This window comes from Diplotaxodon limnothrissa, linkage group LG7, assembly GCF_057381915.1.
Source record: "Diplotaxodon limnothrissa isolate DT_005_m linkage group LG7, D_limnothrissa_male_GT1.1, whole genome shotgun sequence".
NCBI classification, from domain to species: Eukaryota; Metazoa; Chordata; class Actinopteri; order Cichliformes; family Cichlidae; genus Diplotaxodon; species Diplotaxodon limnothrissa.
The window spans coordinates 9,047,725-9,070,991 of NC_140602.1; the positions used below are offsets into that span (position 1 = coordinate 9,047,725).

General features: G+C 41.8%; 1 protein-coding gene across 2 annotated transcripts in view; it reads right to left on the bottom strand.

The window, feature by feature from the left end:
• The window catches only part of LOC146627747 (serine/threonine-protein kinase WNK1-like), a 30,399-nt gene that overhangs the window by 1,382 nt on the left and 5,750 nt on the right, over positions 1-23,267 (bottom strand). Inside the window, exons 3-27 of one of the 2 annotated variants that reach the window (XM_085359121.1) lie at positions 12,685-12,857; positions 11,880-12,100; positions 10,052-10,209; positions 8,441-8,529; positions 8,141-8,360; positions 7,918-8,019; positions 7,416-7,758; positions 6,764-6,897; positions 6,380-6,445; positions 5,967-6,002; positions 5,402-5,521; positions 4,229-4,308; positions 3,980-4,139; positions 3,775-3,891; positions 3,577-3,690; positions 3,446-3,494; positions 3,186-3,329; positions 2,124-3,076; positions 1,955-2,026; positions 1,724-1,816; positions 1,295-1,613; positions 975-1,152; positions 693-886; positions 439-579; positions 105-334 (exon numbers count right to left, since the gene is read on the bottom strand). In XM_085359121.1, the coding sequence (XP_085215247.1) occupies positions 105-334; positions 439-579; positions 693-886; positions 975-1,152; positions 1,295-1,613; positions 1,724-1,816; positions 1,955-2,026; positions 2,124-3,076; positions 3,186-3,329; positions 3,446-3,494; positions 3,577-3,690; positions 3,775-3,891; positions 3,980-4,139; positions 4,229-4,308; positions 5,402-5,521; positions 5,967-6,002; positions 6,380-6,445; positions 6,764-6,897; positions 7,416-7,758; positions 7,918-8,019; positions 8,141-8,360; positions 8,441-8,529; positions 10,052-10,209; positions 11,880-12,100; positions 12,685-12,857 (4,506 nt within the window). The remainder of the gene's footprint in view (positions 1-104; positions 335-438; positions 580-692; positions 887-974; positions 1,153-1,294; positions 1,614-1,723; positions 1,817-1,954; positions 2,027-2,123; positions 3,077-3,185; positions 3,330-3,445; positions 3,495-3,576; positions 3,691-3,774; positions 3,892-3,979; positions 4,140-4,228; positions 4,309-5,401; positions 5,522-5,966; positions 6,003-6,379; positions 6,446-6,763; positions 6,898-7,415; positions 7,759-7,917; positions 8,020-8,140; positions 8,361-8,440; positions 8,530-10,051; positions 10,210-11,879; positions 12,101-12,684; positions 12,858-23,267) is intronic. The other variant, XM_085359122.1, reaches the window with a different exon arrangement.

The following is a 23,267-nucleotide window of genomic DNA, read 5'->3' on the forward strand; positions in this document are numbered from 1 at the left end:
TTGTTCAATATGCACGATTAGTACTAAAAAAAAGTAAACATTAAAACACAGTCATGAAATACTTTGACTTTTTTTTAAACATTCAAAGAATACCAAATGCTTACATCAAGTCCCAACCCTCCCTGTGCTCCAGTTTTAGGGCCTCTCTTCCCCTGGGATTGGCTGATGGCATCCCTGGCCCAGTTATCCACCAGTTGGTGCAGGTCGTCAGTGAAGGTCCCCTTACCCTTCTGGGTGTTAGAGCCAGCAGGAGGGGCTCCAGTGGCCTGGGACAGGGTAGAACACTCAGCCTGCAAGTGTCCTGAACCATTTGTGGAGCTAATCCCACTTGATCCTAAATATATAGACAAGAGGCATCAGATGTGCACTAGAAAATTCAGTTTACATCATAAAATTCAAATGAAGCAGCTGACTGTTAAAAGCTGGAGTTGCACATACCTGTGGAGCAATTGCTGAGGCTTGGCATGGATGGAGAGGATGTGAGCTGTGACCGTGTTACAGACTCTGCTGCAATTTCTGAGGTCTCTGTTACTGAGGCTGAACTTTGCTTTGGAGGGGACTCTGAACCTTGGCTCTGAGCTGAAGATTACAATACAGATTACAATCAATATTTAAACAAGAGAACACTGACATACTCAAAAAAAGAAAAAACAAAGGACGCATAACAAGAAACAGATTGTGTATCATATTACCTGAGTGTACAGGGCTGGGCTGTCCACTACTGCGAGCCGATTTGTGACTTTTGCTTTTTAGCCTTCGTCGTCCTCCAGGCATGGCCACAGCAGGGGAGAGCACAGAAGGAGGAGGAGTTTTTCCCATGCGAGTGAACAGGCCCTCTATCTCCTCTTTCTGACGAGCCTGCAAGGCCTGAATTTCCATCATGTGTCTGAGGAGAGACAGAAAATTAAAGCCAAATTTCCCCTGAGCTGTGAAGCAAAGTTTACATAAGACAGGACAACAAATATGTAACATACTTCTCCCTCAGACGACTGATTTCTTTTTGCAAGGCTTCATCATCAGTCTCCGAGTCATCATCATTCCCACTACTATAATGTGGATGTGTGACATGAGAATCAGAAGTTGAGGATGATGGTCCATTCTGCACGCTGCAGTCATGTGTTGGACTGGAGCTAGCTGCTGGACCAGGGGTCACTGGGTTAAAAATAAAAGGTCATTACTGTGTTATAATAGGTTAATCTCTATCAATTGGTGTGATTAAAATAACGGATTATTAACATCAGTAGTTAAATAATTTATTACTTAATTTCACACTTTTTGTGAACCTGCTGCACACCTGTGACTGAAAATCGTCCCACTTTAGAGCCAGTGGCAGCGGTTGGCTCAGATGTCGCACTGGTGCTCGTGGACACTGTGAAGCGCCCAATAGTGGTGGGCTGACTCTCAGAAACAGAAGAGCCCCCATCGACAGCATTAACTTCAGTGAGTCCTTTAGGCAGAGGAGATGATCGGTGAAAGGTATTTTCTGGACTGGAGGGAGAGGAAGAGGTGGAAGAAGAAGAAGAGGACGTTGAGGACGGCGTCTGGGAAGAGGATGAAACAACACTGGATGGATCTTGAGCACTGCTGGTTGCACCATCAGGAGCAATAGAGACCTAAGTATGAAGGAAGAGATCATTTTAATAAACTGAGCTTGATGTTTTATGGGATTTAAGCTTCTAAGAATGAATTAGGCACATTAATTTAAGCTGGAACTAAAACTTACTTGGAAACGTCCTACAATGACACCATTGCCTTCCTGAACCGTCTCTGGACTTAGAGCTCTTCTCAACTGGGCATCCAAATTATCTAGGGGTTGCTGTGGTTGCATAAAAGATATAAGGAACACGTTAAGTAGTACATCAGCATCCTATTCTAGTTTTAAAAAATAAAATAAATAAATAAATCAACAGAGCTAATGGCACAGGAATCATTGCAGAGACAATATAGCCCTAACCTGATTTGGTCCAGGAAATGGGGGCACATCAGACGAAGCTGTAGAAATTTGGTCAAAACCCCCAGGTAAAGTCTGAGCCAGCATGGAAAATTAAAACATAGTTGTTATGACACATCATCAGAATAAAACAGTGAGTGATTTATTTTAGGATGGTGCATTATTCATTAACCTGTGCTCTGGGCTTCGTTGGAGGAGTCTGGGCATGTCCTGCCACAGTTACAATCTGCCCTGGAGTGGTTGTCGGGCCCAGAACACTTTGTGCCCCAGAGGTGAGGGGAAGATTAGAAGGGGGCACAGAGGCAGGTCCGGGTGGAGGGGAAGAAGTCCCAGTGGGAGGAGAGGAGGTCCCTGCATTCTGACTGGAATCCAGTGCTTGGGAGGCAGAGCTCTGGTCTTTAAAAAGAGACCGAAGCTTCTGCTCAAGGGCATGGATGTCATCTCTGCCAGCGGTCTTTGTCTGAATCTCAGCCCCTTCTGACTCCACTGGCTGCTGCTGGGCTTGGCTTTGGTTGGTGGGGAGTGGGGGCTGGGTGGCTGTATTCTGTGGTGCATGGTTGGATGAATTCACCGGCTGAGAACATGCAACAGCACTATTAAATGGCTGCTGCTCTGGTGCAGGAACACTTCCAGTAGTACTGGATGAGCCAGAGGAGATAGAACTATTGCCCAGCTGAGATCCAATTACAGCAGGGACAGAGGGCTGTGTAGATGGAGGAGAAACAGAGGAAGGAGGGACGTTAACAGCTATTGGATACTGTGAAGGGGTCGTTTCATGGGAGGACTGAGGTGGTGGACTGCAGTCACTCCCAGCAGTTTGGGGTGGCACAGACACTGGTGTAGGGGAAACCCTCCCAGGTGAAGCTGACGAAGGTGGCGAGGATGCTGCACCAGACTTCAGAGAAGGAAATGTGGGAGTAGTGGTGGAAGCTACAGACTCGACAGAAGTCGTGATATTGTTAGAGCTTGGGACAGCCTCGGAGTGGGGAGTGACTGATTCTTGCTCAGCAGCAGAGGCATCAAATGTTTTGCCTTTCTGAATACGAGTCTGCTTTACTTCATTAAAGGCCTGCTGGAGAGTTGCTGATGGAGCAGAGAGAGACAGGCCCAATGACACCAAAGGACCTGTAAAAAAAAAAAAAAAGAAAAAAGAAAAAAAAAAAAAGAGGATGAATTGTAAACAAAAAAGACATTTAAATCGAAAGCTACAAATAGATAAATAAGCTCCTTTCACCTGTAACAGGCTCTTCTCCAACTGAGGTATTGGTTGAAGCGCCTCCAAAGAACTGCTCTCTGAGTCGAGACTCTGGCACTGGGCTGACGATGAACCTACGTCCTGCTGAATGCACCACCTGGGCTGTAGTGCTGGGGGAAATACCTGGGGGGGGGGGGGGGGGGGGTCGTCCAAATATGAGTGTAAAGTCAAAAACAAAAACAAAAACAAAAAAGAAAAAAAGAATTGAACAAAGCTATATTTCTGACACGTTTGCTTACCTGGTAGCATGGGAACAGACAACTCAGGTTGTTGTTGGAGGTCGCTCATCTGCAAAGAGAAAGAATCATAGTGAGGGTTCGCAGGCAGTCATAGTTATTCACCTAACAGGAGACGTGTAGTGAATAAATACCTGAGGAAAGCTGTCCTTCATGCGCTCTCCTTTCTCATCAGCCATTTCTATGACCTCACGGATATGGTCAATGAATGATTCTCGCTCAGTCTCCAAGATGAACTCACTTTCAACCTGGAAGAGAAAACGGAAAAGATCAATAGCTCTGAATAAACTATGTGAATATCTTTTGAGTGACAACTAAAGAAGCACTACTACCATAATCTGGGCAATTTCTTCTGGATTATCTCCATCAAGATCAAATCTGAAGGTCACCATCTTCCTGTTGTGCGTTTCCAGCTGGCACTCTGCTACTCTGTCTCCCATATTAGAGATCTGTGAAACATTTACTTATATTAAAACTGTTCAGTGACTAAGAGCTTAAAAAAAGAATGTAAACATTCTCATTAGTTAAAATTCTTACACTAAGAACATTTAGCTTGGCCTTTGCCGTCTTCTCGTGGCGAGAGCGACTGCGTACAGATCGCCGCTGTTGCCGCTTCAGCGAGCGTCCCTCATGGCGGCCTCCTGATGTAGAACCATCATTGCCATCACTAAGACCCGAAGTTGCATCTGATGGACAGCTAAAACACACAAATCCACAAAAGGAAGGTTTTACAAGCTGCGCAGTGCTGAGAAAACCAGACTTTTAAAAAAATAACTTGCATCTTACCTATCTACAGACGGTGGTGCTAGGGAAGAAGATCCCACTGGCTGCTCCACTGGTGTGGACTGAGGAACACTCACAGGAGCCTGACACACAGGAAACATTAAGAAGTCAAACACTTCACCTCAAAAGCAGGTTCTAGTGCTGTTTGGCACAATACAATTTTCAAGTGGTTACACAGCATTAACTGTACACTAATTTAAATCATATCATCCACTAGATGGAGCTCTTTAATCTGGTGAAACATGCAACTGGCAGTTGCAAGAGACTCCATTTTTTAGCTTTCAGGTGGAGTGTAAATACTGCTGTGATATGGAGCTTTTATTTCAGCTCCTATCTGAATGTAACCCTCTGTCACTGCTGTGTTTATATGGATATTAATTATGTTTAATCCCACTTACAGCTAGGGCTGTGTGATATGAAGAAAAATATCAGATGACAATATGAAAACATCTATCATTTCATATTACACTCCATTGTTTGTTTCATGGTGTCGCAAAATACACTGTTTATGGCCATTTTCTTTTCTCTCTCTCTCTCTTCTACCACCTATTCAAGAATCACGTGAAAGAGTATGGAGAGAGTTCACAGATGAGAAGCAAAAAAGAGCCATGAGATGCTCAAAATAAACTATTTAGTTCCATGCATCATTAAGCAACACCCTACTTAAGATAATGTTAACTGATACTATGACAGAAACTACATGAATTTACAGCAACAACAAAAATAAATACTTTTAAAAAAAGAAAATGGACACAGAACATTTAAAGGAACAGGAACCAGGTCTGAACCAAATGGTTCACGCCTGACCAAGAAACATCAGCATACACAAGTCAGAGTACCTGCACAACAGAAAGGCATGAGGCCTGATAGAGGAAGTATAGGTGCTCTGCGTTGAGTGGTGGAGACAGGATAGGAGTACTTGGATCATTGGCCCAAGACTAAGAGTCATGCAAAATAAGAAACATGCAAAGGAGAAGAAATGGGGGGCAGTTGTGGTAATTAGAGCATTCAGAGAGAAGAAAAGGAACAAGAAAAAAAAGAAAGAAAAAGACATAAAAAATGGACAGAATCACATTTATACTATAGTTTGGTGAAGCAAAACAGGACATGTTAGAATGCGTCTTAAAATAAGTGAGCTGCTGCATGTTAAAGAGCAGCAAGGGAGGGAAAAATCACCTGTAAATGCTGAGCTCCTGTCTGTGCCTGTGATTGTAGAGAGCTCTGTGGAGCACTGGTGCTCTCTGACTGCTGCTGCGGGTGAGAAGATGGGGCCATTGTCGATTGTTGGGAGGGAATCTAAATGAACAGATCACATAATGATACAGGGGAAGAAACAGGATTTAAAAAGGTAGGTTGAGATAAAAGCTGATACCATCAGACTGGCATTAAGGCAACTTCCTGAAAGTCTGGTTTCTCTACAATCTAAACCTTTCAGAGATTTCCTTTGGGCTCTTTTGCTGAGTGACTTGTACTTACCTGCTAAGTAACATAGCTGTATGAATCAGGTTAGTTGAATCAGATGTATTATTTGCCACCACTGAGGTGTGGATTAATCAAAGTCAACTCTAAAGTGAGTTTTGCAGACATGTTAAAGGTCTAATATTTCACATTATTTTTTCTCTAAAAACCCGCTACATCAACCCTACCAGAGCCTGACGTACAGACCAGTACTGATAATAAGTGCATTTTGTTTTCTACAACAAGTTGTCTGAAATACTGTGGGTGTATTGTATTCATCTACCTGAGGGGGGAGCGATGATTGGTAGTAAACTCCATACTATAAGAAACAAAGCATAGCAAAGTGTAAGAGTAGAAAACCCGATAAAAGAAAAGAGACCTAAAGGAAAAAAAAAAAAAAAAAAAAAAAGATCAGGCCAGGAAACTCTCAGCTCTGCTTTCGCAGCCACCCAACCGAAGAATATAGGCTTTAAAGTTTAACTTCACACAATGTGAGTGAGTATCTTGTTTTTGCTGACTCTGACAGGTTGAAGTTCAGATTTGCAGGTGTGATACTGAAGTGTATCCAGGGTGTTATGCAGAACCTGATATTAACACAAGCTTTGCTTTTATGGAGGATGTCAGTGAAGCAAAAGTTTTCATGTAGTGTGAAGTTACTCTTCAAAGACATTTAGACATACACTAATAGATATATACCTGTGCAGGTGTCAATGGGACGGTCTGGTTGGCATTTGGAACAGGAACAACTTCAGACTGACCACCCTGCAACAGATAAAAGCACATGTTCTAAAAATTAGAAAAGCCTAGGACCCTAAACTGTATCATGAACACATGCATGTGAATTCTAGACACACTGCAGGTAGGCCATGTGACAGCTGTCTACATGTAACAGGGAAAAGTACATTCAGCAGTGGTGAGGGCAACAACAACAACAACAAAAAGGGCCATTTGGGATATGGGAAAAATAGATAATCAATAAATAGAACCCCAATCTGCAACTTAAACATTTGGTTTAAAATACAGACAATATTCCAAAACAAAATCACCCACAACACACATTATTATGCACTAATGTCTCACCACTGCCAGCTGCTGTTGCTGCATTTGATCACTCTGTGTCTGAGTAGTGGAAGAGCTGTAGGATACTCCAGACTGAGAGGGCTGAGCCTCAGTAACAACAGAGGAACCTGCTAGTCTATCTCCCATGTCCCAAGCTGTGAAAAAAGGACAAAAAGGTTAATTTATGAAGACTCAAGATTGTAGAATTATTTAAAGTAACAATGTTTTAGCCATTTCCCCTTAAACAACAGATTCAGAATATGTTTTAATAAATTCACTTAAGTACAACAACTAGTATACGTAGTGTATGCACAGGGGAAATACAATACTATTCTGAGCTCCTGAAAAAAAAAAAAATCATTGCTTGGTATGCTTGTGAAATTATGGTTATGTATAGGCTCTGCAGCAGGGCACTGGTGCAACAAGGTGTGACTGCATGGAGTCATGAGGACGCAGGAGCGCAAGTGGGGTACTAACTAAAACCAAACTGGTTATTATTCCTCTTTATTTTAAGCTAAACGAAAAACACACAAACCAGCAACTTCCATGTTTTGTTTTTGTTTGTTTGTTTGTTTGTTTTTGGGGGGGGGGGGGGATTGCTTGACTCAGTTTTTATACTCAATATTTATTTTCAATACACTGAAGTGTTAAGTGTTGTTACTTTGATACATACCACCTCCAGTGTGCTGCAGCTGCTGGTCACTCTCGGGCTCTTCGGACTCTGGCTGAACAGCAGCTAAGCTCTGATTCTGTACTGGGATTTGCCCAGTTGACTGGGGAACATAAGAAACGCCCTGCGATTGAGTGTTGTAGTTAGACGTCTGAAGGCCCTGTTGAGCTGCTGGTTGGACAGACATCTGTGAGCTTTGTTGGTTAGGCTGTGGAGGCATGTAAGATGCATGCTGTGAAACGGGCTGTGACTGAGTCGCCTCTATGCCAGACTGTTGGCCTGTTTGCTGTGGGGGCTGTGATTGCTGTTCTTCTTCAAGCCTTCTCTTCTCCTGATCTTCTCTGACCTTTAAAGACAGGAGAGAACACATAAAATCACCCAGAAGAACCCCACCTTGAAAACACTAAAGCATATCACCTAGATCATGTGGCTGAGATTTTAAAAAAAAATCTAAAAATCATGCACGTAAACAGTGACCATAACAGTAGATGGGCAACGATCATACCTGCTTCCGCTGAGCCCTCTTAAGATTGATTAGAGAAACTCTGTCTTTTATGGCTTTCGCAATGGTCTTGTGGTCACCTTCACACACATAACCAGAGTCAACCTATAACAAAAATGCGACAAAAGGTTCATCAGTAAACGTTTAAAAACTGCAAACAAACAAACATATTGTTTGTCATGCACCAACACAATTAGTCTGCCTAGAACATTAAAGCTCAATTCACCATTTCCTGAGCCACATCCTCTGGAACATCTTTGATGAGGTCAAAAGAAAACTCAATGGCTTCGCTGTCTTTGTACTTCCCCTTGAGTTTTTTTACATCCTCAATTCTCAACCACAGCTTAATAGCTTGCATCTCTCCATCCTCCTCTTCTGCCAGCTCCACACGCACACCTGTATCCTCCTGGAAGAAGGCATGGTTCAGCAAGTCCTTGATCGAGTACCTAGGCAAATGAAACAAGCAGTGAGCAAAAAGACATTTTTGTAGTGAGGCAGACCACCCTGAACTTGCTCAGTAAGAGACCTCTCGTCCTTGTTCTGACGAATACATCCCTCGATGATCTCCTTCACTTCAGGAATGGCCACCTTGTCAAAGCTGCCTGGCTTCACCCCCTAAAGGAAACACAGAACTCTGAATGAGAATGATTGTCTTCATCGCATCTTTTCTTATACTGGATAATGCCCCATACCTTGTTGTGTTTTTCAGCTCAGAGACCTGATATCACTACCAAAAACAGTTGGCATTTGAAGTGACAAACATCTTAACCCAACTTCCCCTTTCACTTTTGACAAAGAATGTGAAGAGAAAGAAATTCTTTCTGCCTGGAAAGTTAAAAGAACCCCGTTTGGAATTTTCAACAGCTTTTAATAATGCGTCTTTTGTTTTCTTTTTTCCATTTCAAAATTTATTTTAAAAAAAAATTCTTTAAATGTCATCCAATCCTTCCTCATTGATAAATTTAAGTTTTACAAGTTATACTTCCCACATTCCATTTGTGCCTTAAAAACAATAAACTTAGTATTATATGCAACGTAGGTGTACAATCTCAACACTGGTGCAAAATGCCTACTGGGCAAGCAATAGCTTTTAAAATATTTCTAATGTCATACTGCTAGCCTGCAGACTCACTTGCCTTTAAGCTCTGAATTTAGCTGAGCTCAGAGAAACCTTTTCCTTTTTAAAGAAGAGCATGAACATGCAGATACTTTACTATGTTCAGAAAAGGTCAAACATCAAAAATAGGGGGTACTGACCAAGATGCACGTTTGAGTGGAAGGGGAAATATAAGTGGTTGGAAGAAACAGTGCATAAGAAAGTAATGGACGGCTGGTGAGAGGCGATGAATTGAAGCCATGACAAATGAAAGTGCCGGAAAATTTAAGACTGAACTGAGCAGTTGAGTTAAAAGCCAGAAAAAAAAAGAAAGAAAAAAGTCAATTTTTCCTGCAGTTAACAATACAGCCAGAGCATGTGACACTACATCCTTAAAAGCTTTTATAACTCCAATGACTCAGCGTAGCACAGGGGTAAATGTCAAAGAACATGCTCTGTTCAATGGAGTGGAAAGACCATTTTTATTTTGTGGTTAATGATAAACTGAAGGTATTGCTATAGACTTCAAAAGAAATTTTATAGCTAGCACTCTCAGAGTGAGTTCAACTGCTTTATCTCCAAGTGTCCAGTGATTGCATGAAAATGAACCATAGGTGACTGCGGATTGCCATCTATTAGTATGATCCGTATGAATAAACAAAATGTGTTTTTCCTTTTACAGTCACTGCCCCTCTGGGATCATACAAGACTCATGCTGGTTATTCAGAAAACAGCAGGTCTGAACTTGTTTAGTGTTATATTAGTCAACTCTAATGGCTTAATTAACATACAGGAAAGAAGGAAGACAAGGGAGGATTATTAGGATTAATAGCTTCTGTTCTTTTTAAACTTGTAGGTTCTTCAAACAGAATAAGAAGATAAATAGTATTATCAGAGCAGAAGAAATAAAAGTAATGCAAACTAAAGACATGTCAGCAGGAACATGAAATGATTCCAGAAGTGGACATTAGCCTTCTTGGCACACAGGAAGAGGTGAACGCAGGGCAGAGGGGTGACTGGAGGGTTGAAAAGACGACTTACGCTGGTAACTCTGCGGTAGATCTGTGCAGCATTCTGGCACTCTGAGTAAGGGTACTCTGAGGTGGCCATCTCCAGCATGCACATTCCAAAGGCATACACATCCACTGACTCGTCGTACTTCTCCTCATACATCTCAGGCGCCATGAACTCAGGGGTACCTTAAATCAAAACAACTATTCAGAACTCCCTTACTGATTGAGTGGGCTTCTCACAACCCATTGCTCCTCTGCTCCTCTAACCCATGAGGGGTTGAGGAAGAGGAGGATGAGAAGATTGACCAGCCTGTTGAAATCCCCTGGAGTAGAACCTGTGAGATGAAAGTTGGAAGAAAGAGGAAAAAGAAAAAAGAAAAAAGGGGGAAGAAAGCAAAAAAGAGAGAAAACAAAAAAGGAGGGAGAAGCTGGGCTCAGTTAGACTGTTGAGAAGAAGGCACGTGTTTGTCTGTGTAAGACCTTAACATGATGGGATATACACGTGTAGCTGAGATAACCAATGTGCAGGACACACTGGTTAGCCTGAATAAATAACATTGCACCATTCAAATATTACCTCTAAAATGAACCACTCAGGAATAATACCCATGCCGAAGTGGAATTTGTTCACAGTAATGCCAATTGACCCTGTAATGTAAACAGGACTAGCTATGGAAATAACTTTTGTCAAGACCTTACCTTACAGCCACAATAACATTCCCTTTTATAGTACACCCACCTTTCGATGTCTGACTTACCATTTCATCCTCCCCTGCAGGAAGAAAGTGTTATGGTCAAGGCTGAGAGAAGCAGATCCCATAGCTAGTAACAGTGCTCAACAGTGTGTCCGTGCACATAAGCCTTTTTATATTAGTAGATTATTTTATATTCAATCTCAGGTCTTACACAGAAAAACTCATTTGGTTATTTGAATGTATTTTTCTGATATTGATGCGTATGACAGCACACTGTCAGACTTACCAGGCCCATAAAAGATCATACTTACTCAATGAACAGCAGTACCCTATTCATTCCAAACAGCAGAATGGGGCACAGCTGAGGCTAGAGCCTACATTTTAAAAGCATACCCAAAACTGTGAAAGGGAAAAGAAAAAGAAAAGAAAGAAAACAAAACAAAACAAAACAAAACAAAACAAAAAACAAACAAACTGCAAAATGCTGACAGAGAGAAAGTGGGGAGAGCTCCCTGGACACAAAGATGGAGCAAAAAGATTCTGCAGTCCTGCAAATATTTTCAAAAACATCAAGAGACAAACACCAAAAAAATAAAAATAAAAATAAAAAACCTGTTGAGGCAAACCCATAGAAAGAGATGTTAAACATCATTGGTAAAACTGGCAAACAGACCACATATTTCCAAACCACAGAACAAAGACCAGTCTAAGACAGGAGCAAAGGCCATACCTTTTGCCATGGCCAGGTTAGCCTGCAAGAAGGCACGACAACTACCATAATATTAATATTTAACAGTAGTAGAAATGTTAGGCGCTACTTACATTCAGTAGATGCCTGGGAAAAAAAAAAAAACTCTCTCTTTGTGGAGAAACATAGAACAGAAATACTCTGTACAAAGACCAAACTTGATTAGTTACTGTATGAGTGCAGAGAGAGAAAACCTTGTGGTTATCTTCCTAAGATTACCACAGTATTTGGCCTCCTTTTGAGCTGTGGTTTGAGAGACAGCTGAAACGCTGTGGTCTGTTTTTGAACCACATCGTCAGAAAAACAATCTCTTATCTACACACCATAATTTTCCATAAAACATGTTATCATGGCCCCAGAAAAGGTACTGTCCCATTGTAGGACAGAAAACAGAAAACCCACTGGATTCGTACCTATAACACTTTTGGCAAAGGATGCGCGTTTGAGAGTGGCCAGTCCCAGGTCTCCAATCTTGACAGACCCTGTAGGGCCTGTGATGAAAATGTTGTCACATTTAAGGTCTCTGTGGATGATTGGAGGAGCCCGAGTGTGAAGAAAGTGGAGGCCCTTCAGGATTTGTCTACACCAGCTCCGCAGCACTTTAATTTTCATCACCTTGAACCGCTTCAGATATCTACAGGAAAGCAGATCATATTATTCACTAGGGTAAAATACTTTCTATACTTTCAGCTTAAACATTGGGCTTTTTCTTGAGAGAAAAAACACTTTAATAAAAAAGAATTGGTTATCCTGTGAAATTAACAGTCTGTTAATGTTACACACATGCTGGACTGATCATGTTTTCACATTAATGTATCAGCTGCTAACTACATTGCTTCTGTGGTTATCGGCTAATTTCTAGTAGTTAAAAAGCTAACACTGACATGCGGACCAGCCAAGTTAAAATTTATGAATATATAACAATTTAATACTTCAGTGTCAACTACCAATCATGTGTGTTCAGCTGCAAGTTGTTCAGAATGCAACTGCAAGGCTTCTAACTAAGTCTTCTAAGTTCTATGTCACTTGCACTGGCTCCACATCAACTTCAGAGTCCACTTTAAGATTATGGTTTTGAGGTTTTTTTGTTTTGCTTTTTACATCTGAACTTTTACATCTGTACATCAACTGTAAGTCAAAACAAGATGAACCCATCCTATTACAGTGTGTATACTGAATATGCCCTGCATCTACAAATCCCCTGCCACCGTAACTCACGTTTTGAGTGTCCCAGAAGTCATGAGCTCTGTGACCAACACAATGCACTTCCTGCCTTTGGAGGGTCCTTCCCAGGAGTCGTAAAAGCGAACAATGTTGGGATGTTGTAGTCCCTTTAACATGCCAGCCTCCTCCTTAAAACGCTGCCGTTCCGACTTCGAAAGCTTACGATCCTACAAGGGATGAAAAAGGAAGATTTCACTCAGTGAGTGCAGCACCATTTATACAGATGCACATGTAATTCGGAATAATAAAAAGGTACAATGTACAGTGTGGTAATAAAAAAAATTATCATTAGGAACACCTGAACTCTACATCTGTTCTTTAGTATCTGAATTCACCCATTCCTACAAAGGCTAAGGGGCTTGGAGCTTCTAAGCTGGATGAATGAAAACCTACAAAGACACATTCATACAAAGTATTTCTTAATCCACTAGCAGTTTAACTAAGAAAAGGTTTTCAAGATGCTTTTAGTTTTTCAAAAATTTCACATATGCTTTGATAAAAGAGGGGCAGGGATAGCTCAGTAGGTAGAGTGGTGGCCCCATGATCGGAAGGTCGGTGGTTCAAATCCACTGAACGGCTACCCTGCGGTACCCCTGAGCAAGGTACTGTCCCTACACACTGCCCAATGGCTGCCCACTGCTTCACTGAGTGAATGGGTTAAATGCAGAGAGGAATTTCCCCAAGGGGATCAATAAAGTATACATTCTTCTTCTAAAAGGAAAAATACAGTAGGATATAGGAATGTGGCTGCCTGTTTTCTATTGAAGATGACTGCATACTAAAAAAACGCACCCAACTCTGTTTGCCCTTGGGTAAAGAAAAACAAAATGCTAGAAGAGCCAGTGCTCAGTAAGAAATATGGGATATCAGCACAATGAAGACAATCATGTCAAAGAAATAATGCATCAAGCTTGGCTAAAAAATTTTTTTAAAAATATACTTTAAAAATACACAGTTAAAGTAAAAACCTTGTAACTAAAGATTTAAGACAGATAGTGGCATTTAATTTACTTTAGCCCAGGGCTCCTGTTACATTAATTGAATGGCCCAAAATAACAGGGAAATTTAAAAAACAAACAAACCCAAAACATTACGTCAAGTATAAGAAAACGATCTGTACTCATGTGCAGAGTCATCTTTTTTTGAGCAAGAAAACCCCTATTCCACCACTATCAAATCGTGTTAACACGATCAATATACATGATTCCATGTTATGGTTTCAGATTTTCACTGCCACACATCCAAAGATGAGAGTAACTATGGTAATTTAGTCAGTAAGACAATTTAAAACGTGAACAATCACAGATAAACAACGAATATATAGAGCCAATTGCGCAACTGAGGCTGACGCTGTATTCTCAGCAAAGAGTCAAGTGTCTGGCAGCTGATGAACTGTCAATGAATCATAGCAGTATGTATGTACACCTGATAGCATTGTTGGTCAAGTGTGACTTAAAATTCCATCAACTGACTGATGCATGCAGAAGGAATGACATTAAATCCTCCTGTAGTTTCTGGGTATTAACAAAAATGTTGCAGGGTAAAAAACTCTAGTTTCCTGTCAATTGCTAGCATGACCTACATTTATAGGCTGTATGACTACAGAGCAGTAAACCCATAGAAGTTAAACAAGCCTGGTAAAACTGGCCATAGGCCAGGCTGTCCAGGAAATTCAGCCCATTGTTTTAGTGCAGTGTGAGCTCTTGACTGCAAGTATGTGATAGCAAAAATGTTCCAGTAACTGACATCACTTGAACAAAAACATAACTGACCAAAAAGCCTTAACGGGAGATATCTTGGATGTTTGCGTAATGTCTGAGGGAAACAAATTGATAAACTGAGGGAAAAAAAATTTGAGGAGCAACAATAAGGAGTAAGGAAGGACAATAAATCTGGAATCACTGAAAGGAAACACCAGTGACAGAAGATGGAAGAATTAAGGTTCCACCAACTGAAACTGCAACTGGACCTAATGACCTACTTTCCAGAGGATTTATCCATTTATCTAGCTGGACAGTAATTTTCCCTCTGTCAAAACAGTCATGCAAAACATCAACAGCAGTATTCACAGCCTCAGAGCAACACCCAAACCTCCACCCGCCCAAATATGAAACCTTTGTATGAATACAAGCATTTGCATTGTAGGTACAAAACCACCCCTCTGGTACAGGCTTAGCAGCCTATGCCTCTGAAGGAGTGATCACCATTCCAGCCCAGAGAAAACACTAAGTGACAACAAGTTGTCTCAAAACATCCTATATTGTAGGGTAAAGACCCTACAATAATAAAAAGAAAACCCCTAGGCAACCCCTTATGACCAAGCACTTGGTGACGGTGGGGAGGGAAAAACTCCTCTTTAACAGGAAGAACCCTTTAGCAGAACCAGGCTCAGGGAGGGGGCAGCCATCTACTACGACCATCACTATGGAACATCACTAGGACCAGGGAGGAGTTCAGGATCATCTGATCTAGCCCTAAAACGTCCAGACTTTACTGAGGTACTTTTGTTTTGTTTATGCAGCGCTCTCTCTATGTACATTATATTTATATTTAACTTACTTTGATTTTACTATAGGCCATCATTTATCATTTAACTTTTTTTTTTTAAATTAAAAAAAAAGAATGAAAAAAAAAAAAAGGTTGGCATCAGTAGGTGGTGGGCAGGTAAAGGCCATGACATGCTGATGTACAAACTGAATAAAAAGACAAAGCCAAAGTCTAATACTGCCTTCAAAAGGGCCACATGAAACTCCTTAAAACAAATAGGCAAAAACAAGGTCCAGTCTGGAGCCAGCATGCTACAAGCCTGCCACAACTGTGCACAGTAATTTGAGAGCAGTTTGGGTGGGGTGCAATCTTTTAAGAACAGAATAGTTTGCAGTTAAGATCAAATTTAACTTGCTTGAAATCCCCCTAGCTCACTTTATAGACGCACAAAATTGATCGGTCTATAGAAATCCCCACTCTAGCATGTCCTATACACCCCAAATTGTGTCCAGGTGAAGCGTGAAGCACTCAATCTCTACTGCATGCACTGTGTACAAAGCACTGCTTCCCCTTTCTGAAGTGTTTGGGTTTTGCCAGAATTTCTGCCAACACTGAGTGAAAGCCATCCTTTATGTCCTTGCTGAATTCAATTTTTGAATTCCCATTTTTGCTTCTACAGCTGCCAAAGCTACATTCCGTTTGGTCCGCTATTATCCGTGAGCTGATTTCAGAGAGGTACAAGGTAACCAAGCTGATTCGACATGTTCCTTCAGCTTGAGAATTATTTATCACAGGTTCCCACCAGAGAATTTGGTGGTACAAGACCCTCAGCAGTGGGGCTGTGCAACATGGTCAGGGACATGAAGATCTTCCACATACTCCAGGCACGCCTTTCCCTTGCTTTGTCAATGAAAGTTAAACGAAAAAGGGACGACAACACATCACACCCTCTTTTGACTGTTACTTTAAAGAGCTCTCTGGTCTGTGTCATGTCTTGCTTATACTGTCACTGGGAAAGTACCCAACTGTCTCCAGAAATCCCGTGCAGTGAGGTCAACTGAAATGGTGTCAAAATAACTCTTTCATTTTTAAGTGACTTTGTGTCAATAGGAACTTTAAACAACGCATTTCTCCCCTTATATTTAGTTGCCTTTAGGATATTTACAAATTAAATAAAATAAATATTCTTGGGTCAAAATTAGTGACTGACTAGATAAAGAAAACAGCAGCGATATCAGACAGGGACTTTCCAAACAGTAATAACCCATCAAGAAAAACTGAAAACAATGGAAAAACTAAAATGACCAACATAAACTATACTAAAATATCAATGTCTTCCAGAATAACCATTCCTAGTATGTTTAATTATTCTGGATGTAGTTACTGACCCTTTTATTCTACTTGTACCTAATCAGTTTTATCACAGTAATAGCACAACATAGCTCTTTCAACTGATTACTGAATATGCATAAATGTATCTTCTGAGACTTATGGAAGAATAACACTATGTTGAGTGATGATTTTAGTTTAAAGGTGTTTGAAGCGGACTTCCGGATGGTGAGGAAACTGGTTGCAGCATAATCTTTCAGCTCCTGGGCGGTCTGGTTACCCCTTGAAAATTGACATGTTATAACACAACTAAGAATATTCATAGTTGTATGCCAGGGGGTAACAAGAGAAAGAAGAGGAATTCGGCAAGAAAGTGCGGAGGAAGGAGTTTTTTCACCGAAAGAAGTTGCCGGTGCTAGCAAGCTAAAGCTACACGGAGCTATGGAGGCAATTGAAGCTAACATTGTCGCTGAGCTGAAAGAAGTCCAGGATAATTTGAAAAGACAAATAGCGGGGGACTTCCGGTGGCTCGTAGCACCGCATGGCCGCATAGAGAGTGACCTCCGGCACCAACCGTGTGTTTCCCCGGACTCGAGAGCTGTATTAGGGCTACATTGCCATTTTTCGACTCAAGAATGAGTGGGGATAAATCTAAAAAGGGAGGATACGGGCTACGAAACATTCTTGACTGTGAAATGGAGAAGGACGCCGCGGCTAGTGAGGCAAGCCTCGCATCGGGACAAGATGGCGACCGAGGTGAAGGTCTGGGTTGGCTTCGGGATGCTGTGAGTAGCGTACTGGTGGCCGAAATGGCTACATTGCGAACCGAATTGAAGAGTGACTTCAAAGCATTCGGTACGGAATTTCGGGAGGATGTAAAGAAGCAAATGGCCGAACTCTCTAAGGAATTGAATCAAAGATTACACGAGATGGCGGATCAGGTGGAGGAGATGACTGGTCGGCTAAAGCACGTCGAGGACAACATGGCTGACTCGGAACGCTGGGACATTGGTGTTAGGGATACACTTGTGCAGCTGTTGGAAAATCAACGGGCGCTTCAGGAAAAGGTGTCCGATATGGAGGGCCGCGCTAGGCGCAAAAACATCCGGATCTACGGCGTACCGGAAAACTCGGAGGGCTCGTCGGTGACTACCTTTGTTGAAAATCTGATCAAAGACCACCTAGGCGAAGATTTCGGCCCGGACCGTGCTCTCGGCATTGAGCGCGCACACCGCGCGTTGGGACCGAAACCACCCCCGAACGCCCCACCACGCTCAATAATAGTGCGCTTCCTCCGGTTCTCTGTTAAAGAAGAGATTCTCCGCACGGCGTGGAACAAAGGGGTACATATCCAAAACAAACGGGTGTATTTCGATCATGACTACTCCCTGGAAGTGCAGAAAAGGAGACAGGAATATATCCCAGTTAAGAAGGCTTTGAAGGACAACGGGATCCGTTTCCAGACACCACTAAGTAAGATGCGAGTGTTTTATGCGTCAGGCAATGTCCTATATAATACCGCGAGCCAAGCTGCCGAGGATTTAAGAAAGCGGGGAATAGCCGTGGGTAAGATCACCTTGGGGAACCAAACCAACAGGATGACAGAGGACACGATAAAGCAGCTACTTCCTTGGGAAACGCAGACAGCACACTGCGGGGGCGGCTTCCAGCAGCACGTGCGGGAAAAACTCCAAGCATTCCGGAGGGAGCAAGAAAAAGTGTCAGCAGACGAGTGAACAGCTGATGGCGGGACAACGGTGAGATAGCTGGCGGTAGAGTTTTGATAATCTAACCGCAGGAACACTGACTTTCGTATCCTTCAGAATTCATATTTCTTTAGGTTGGTGCCTACGGACATGGTTAGAGAACCACCACGTTATGTCTAGTAGCGATAAGAGACTGTTTCGTTTATGTTTTGCCCTTTTTTGGCTTTTTTGTCGGTCACTCCCCTCTTGTCGGATGAGGGGCCCCACCCTGTGGCCAGTCCCCTCAATGTCAAAGGATGCTGTTATATCCTTTGTATTGGAAGCTCCTGTTAATGTTTTGTGTGTTTGTTGTTCAGTGAGTTCTGGTTGTGATGTTCTGAGGTCTGGGTTGATTATGTTGTATTCCACATATCCACTTGATGGCTTATAATTTCTATAAAATGCTGTCACTAAATGTAAATGGCCTGAATAGCCCTATTAAAAGAAGCAAATTAATTGCCAAATTGAAAAAGGAGACAGTAGACTTGGCATATTGGCAAGAAACTAATGCAGAACATGAGAAATTAAAAAAAGATGGGTTTCAGACATACATTTTATTCATCGTATAGGGCCGGGAAAAAACGAGGAGTAGCTATCCTTATCTCAAATAAAATAAAATTTGAACATATATCTACTATAAGTGATAAGGAAGGTCGGTTTGTTTTAGTAAAAGGTAGAATAGAGAATAAGACGGTCACACTATTAAATGTCTATGCACCCCCAGGAAGCAACGCAAGCTTCTTTAAGAAGATATTTGATTTGATCTCTAAGGAAACGGTGGGAACTCTTATTTGTGCAGGAGATTTTAATTTACTGTTAAATCCCAGATTAGACTCAAATAATAGGGACAGGAAAAGCACGTCTGGAGGGAAACGGGTTAAAGGAATGTTAACGGAATTAGGGCTTATTGACGTGTGGCGATCTATCCATGGGTCAGCGTCAGGATTCACTTTTTACTCTGCTCGACACTCAGTGTATTCGAGGATAGATTACTGTTTTATGTTTAATAGGGATTTACACAGGATAAAAGATTGCAGAATAGGTCCAAGAGATGTCTCTGACCACAGTGGAATTTATATAACGTTACATTTGGACGGGACACGGAAGACAACTTTGTGGAGACTAAATACCGGTATGTTAAATGACCCCGCTTTTGTGAAACAAATGACAGCCGATCTTAACTTGTACCTGCAGGACAATGATAATGGAGAGACAAATCACAGTATTGTATGGGATGCAGCCAAAGCTGTCCTCAGAGGAAAAATAATTGCGTGGTCGACCATGATTAAAAAGAAAAAGTCACAAGAATTGTTACAACTGCAGAATAGATTAATGGCCTTGGAACAGTAAGGTCTAAAGGATAAAAATACTACAGTAACCCATCAGATCAGACAGATTAAGCAGGAGATAGATAAGATATTGAGCAAAGAAGTAGAGAAAAACATAAGGTTCATGAAACAGAGGTATTATGAGGCGGGGCCTAAGGCGGCGAAGCAGTTGGCGTGGCGGATTAGAAAACAGCAAGCTGAAAATAATATTTATAAGATTAGAGACCCGGTTGGTAACAATGTTGTAACTGACCTGGATAAAATTCAAAAAGCGTTTGAAAAGTATTACAAATCCTTATATAGTCAATCTACTCAGGGTGATGTAAATAAGATGACTGACTTTTTGAATTCCTTAGACCTGCCTACGATTGGTCGAGAAGCAAATAGTAAGTTAACGTCCTTAATATCTCGGGAAGAAATAATTAAAGCTATCTCCAGCCTTAAATCCAATAAATCACCAGGTACCGACGGGCTCCCTGCCGAATGGTACAAAACCATGAGGGAAAGCCTTCTTCCCCTGTTGGAAACTAGTTTTAACTACATTTTGAAAGGAGGTCTGGTACCTCCCTCTTTGAAGGAGGCCTTCATATCGGTTTTGCCAAAGGGGGGACAGGATAGACTAAACTGCAAATCTTATAGGCCGATAAGTGTCCTGAACTCAGACTATAAACTATACACAACTATTTTGGTGCGAAGAATGGATGCTGTAATGCCTTCTTTGATTGATGAAGACCAAACGGGTTTCTTGAAAAATAGACAAACCCACGATAATATTAGACGAGCTTTACACATCATCGAACACATTAATAATAAGAAAAAAAGCTCAATTATTCTTAGCTTAGATGCTGAAAAAGCATATGATTCAGTGAATTGGGACTTCCTCTTCCTAGTGATGAAAAGATTTGGTTTCTGTAGCGAGTTTATAAGATGTTTCCAAGCTCTTTATTCTCTCCCTACTGCCAGAATAAAAATTAACGGTAGCCTCTCCGATACTATTTTTTTAGAACGAGGATGTAGACAGGGGTGTCCAGCAAGCCCCTACCTCTTCAACTTGTTTATCGAACCTCTAGCCCAGGCTATACGTCAGGAAACATCGTTGAAAGGGATTGTAATAGGAGGGGACGAGTACAAGGTGTGTTTATACGCAGATGATGTCTTGGTGACAATCATGGATCCCAGCTCAGGTATACCAGTGTTAATGGGGATGTTGGAAACATATGGCCTGTATTCAGGGTATGTCCTTAATGTCAAAAAAACTCAAGTTCTGTCATTTAATTTTTCTCCGGACCAGACACTACTGGCAAAATTCAAGTTTAATTGGGAGGCAACTGCTATCAAATATTTGGGAGTGTTTCTGCCTAGAGATCTGACACAACTGTACGATATTAATTACAGTCGTATTAATAGAGAAATATATAGCGATCTCAACATTTGGGCCTTGCTCCCTCTCGACCTTGGCAACAGGATACAGATAATTAAAATGAATATTCTCCCCAAACTACTCTATCTTTTTCTTGCTTTACCTATTCAAATTCCAGAGAAGCAATTCAGGGAATGGAATAAGCAGATTTCGAGATTCATTTGGCTTAACAAAAGACCAAGGGTGAAGTTCTCTACTTTGCAGTTGCCGAAAGACAAAGGGGGCTTGGCTCTACCTTCATTAAGGAATTACTACTTATCTGCTCAGCTGAGGTCCTTGGTGTGTTGGTGTAATCCATCTTTTTGTGCGAGGTGGAAGACTATTGAGATGTGTCTCTCAGACACGCCAATCCAGTCTAGACTTGGTCACGCGGCTTCTGATTTGGACGATACCTTGACGCCCAGCCACTGGGTCACTTTTACATTAAAAATATGGAGGGGAGTGGTCAAGCAGGCGCAACTCCAGGAAGAGATAAAACTTCTGAGGTGGCCAGCGTATGACCCTGATTTTCTACCTGCTTCCCACGATAGTAGATTTAAACAATGGGTGTGGCATGGAATCACTGCTGGGTGTTTGGTTATTGTAAAATCTAAAATTATGGCTTTTGATACCCTATGCAAGACTTACGATCTCGGGAAACAAGACTTTTTTCGATACTTGCAACTCCGTGACTATATTGGCAAAAGACTGAAGAGCTGTGTCCGTGGAGACTTCTCGATTGTTAATATTTTCATTGATGCTTATTACTCTGGGAGTAACAGAGCCTTGATAAGTAAACTGTATAAATGTCTGACTAAGCTCAAAGGGCACTCAACGATTTACATAAAGCAGAAATGGGAAAAAGAAATGGACATTGTGATTACAGAAGATGGGTGGGCACGGATCTGGGAGACACAGTTTACCACGACTAACTCCAACATGTGGCGGGACTTCTGCTGGAAGAACATTATACGCTATTTCATAACGCCTAAACAGAAGTCTAAATTCAGTGCTACACCTGCGTTTTGCTGGAGGAATTGTGGGGAAGTCATGGCTGATTACGGTCATATATTCTGGTCCTGCCCACTCATACGACCCTTCTGGACAGAAGTTATAAAGATAATTACAGAGGTGTTGGGATTCCACGTGTCTTGTACATTTACCTCATTGTATCTGGGATATTTTACAGACGATTTAGTTGCAGATGATGTTTACCTTCTGAAAGTTCTCTTGGCTTCTGCGAAGAAGGCCATAACAAAACGCTGGCTCTGTAGAGATCCTCCCACTGTAACACTTTTTACCTCTATAGTGGAAGACGTCAAATTGATGGAATGTATGACTTTCACTCTGCGACTGCAGGGAGATTTGGGAAGGAGACGGTGGAGAAAATGGCTGGACTTTACAGCTTGTGGCAGCACCCTTTGATGCATAGAATTAGTAATGCAGACTTGTTGACGTATGTATGTGTGGATGTGCAGATGTATGTACAGGTGTATGTTATCTTCCTATGACCTCATACTGTTTCTGTTTTTTCTTTTTTCTTTTATCTTGTTGCATAAAAATGTTCCTAAACAAATAAAAAGTGTCAAAAAAAAAAAAAAAAGACAAATAGCGGAAAGGACTGGACTTGTGAAAACAGAAATGTTGGAGTTTAGGAAAGAAGTGGGGCAACGGCTCGACGAAATTGTCACGGACATGAAAGAGGTAACAAGCAGGATCAAGGAGGTCGAACAAAGAGTAACCGAGGTGGAGGAGGTCACAGTCGATCTTAAAGACGTGCTCGGCCATACTCTCCAGTTACAAGGGGACCTCCAGACACGTCTGTCTGACCTGGAAGCCTGTTCTTGCAGGAATAACATACGTCTTCACGGGATACCAGAGGGTGAAGAAGGGGACAACATGCTCGAATTCATGGAGAATTTTATAAAGAAGGAACTGTCTCTCTCTGACACCAATCTGGGCATACAGCGGTGCCACCGCTCACTCGGCCCCAAGCCACCACCGGGCTCCAAACCCAGGTCTATCGTGATTCATTTTTTGGAATACAAGACCAAGGACTTGGTGCTCCGTTCTGCGTGGACCAAAGAAGAAATACTGCTGAATGGGAGACGTGTGTATTTTGACCAGGACTACCCCAGTGACATTTTAGCTAAACGCAAAGCATACAACACAATCAGGAGGATTTTAAAAGAGATGGGGCTCCGCTTCCAAACACTGTATCCATCGAGACTGCATGTGTTTTATGAAAACAGGCCCGTGATTTACAACAACGCGCAAGACGCATCCGAC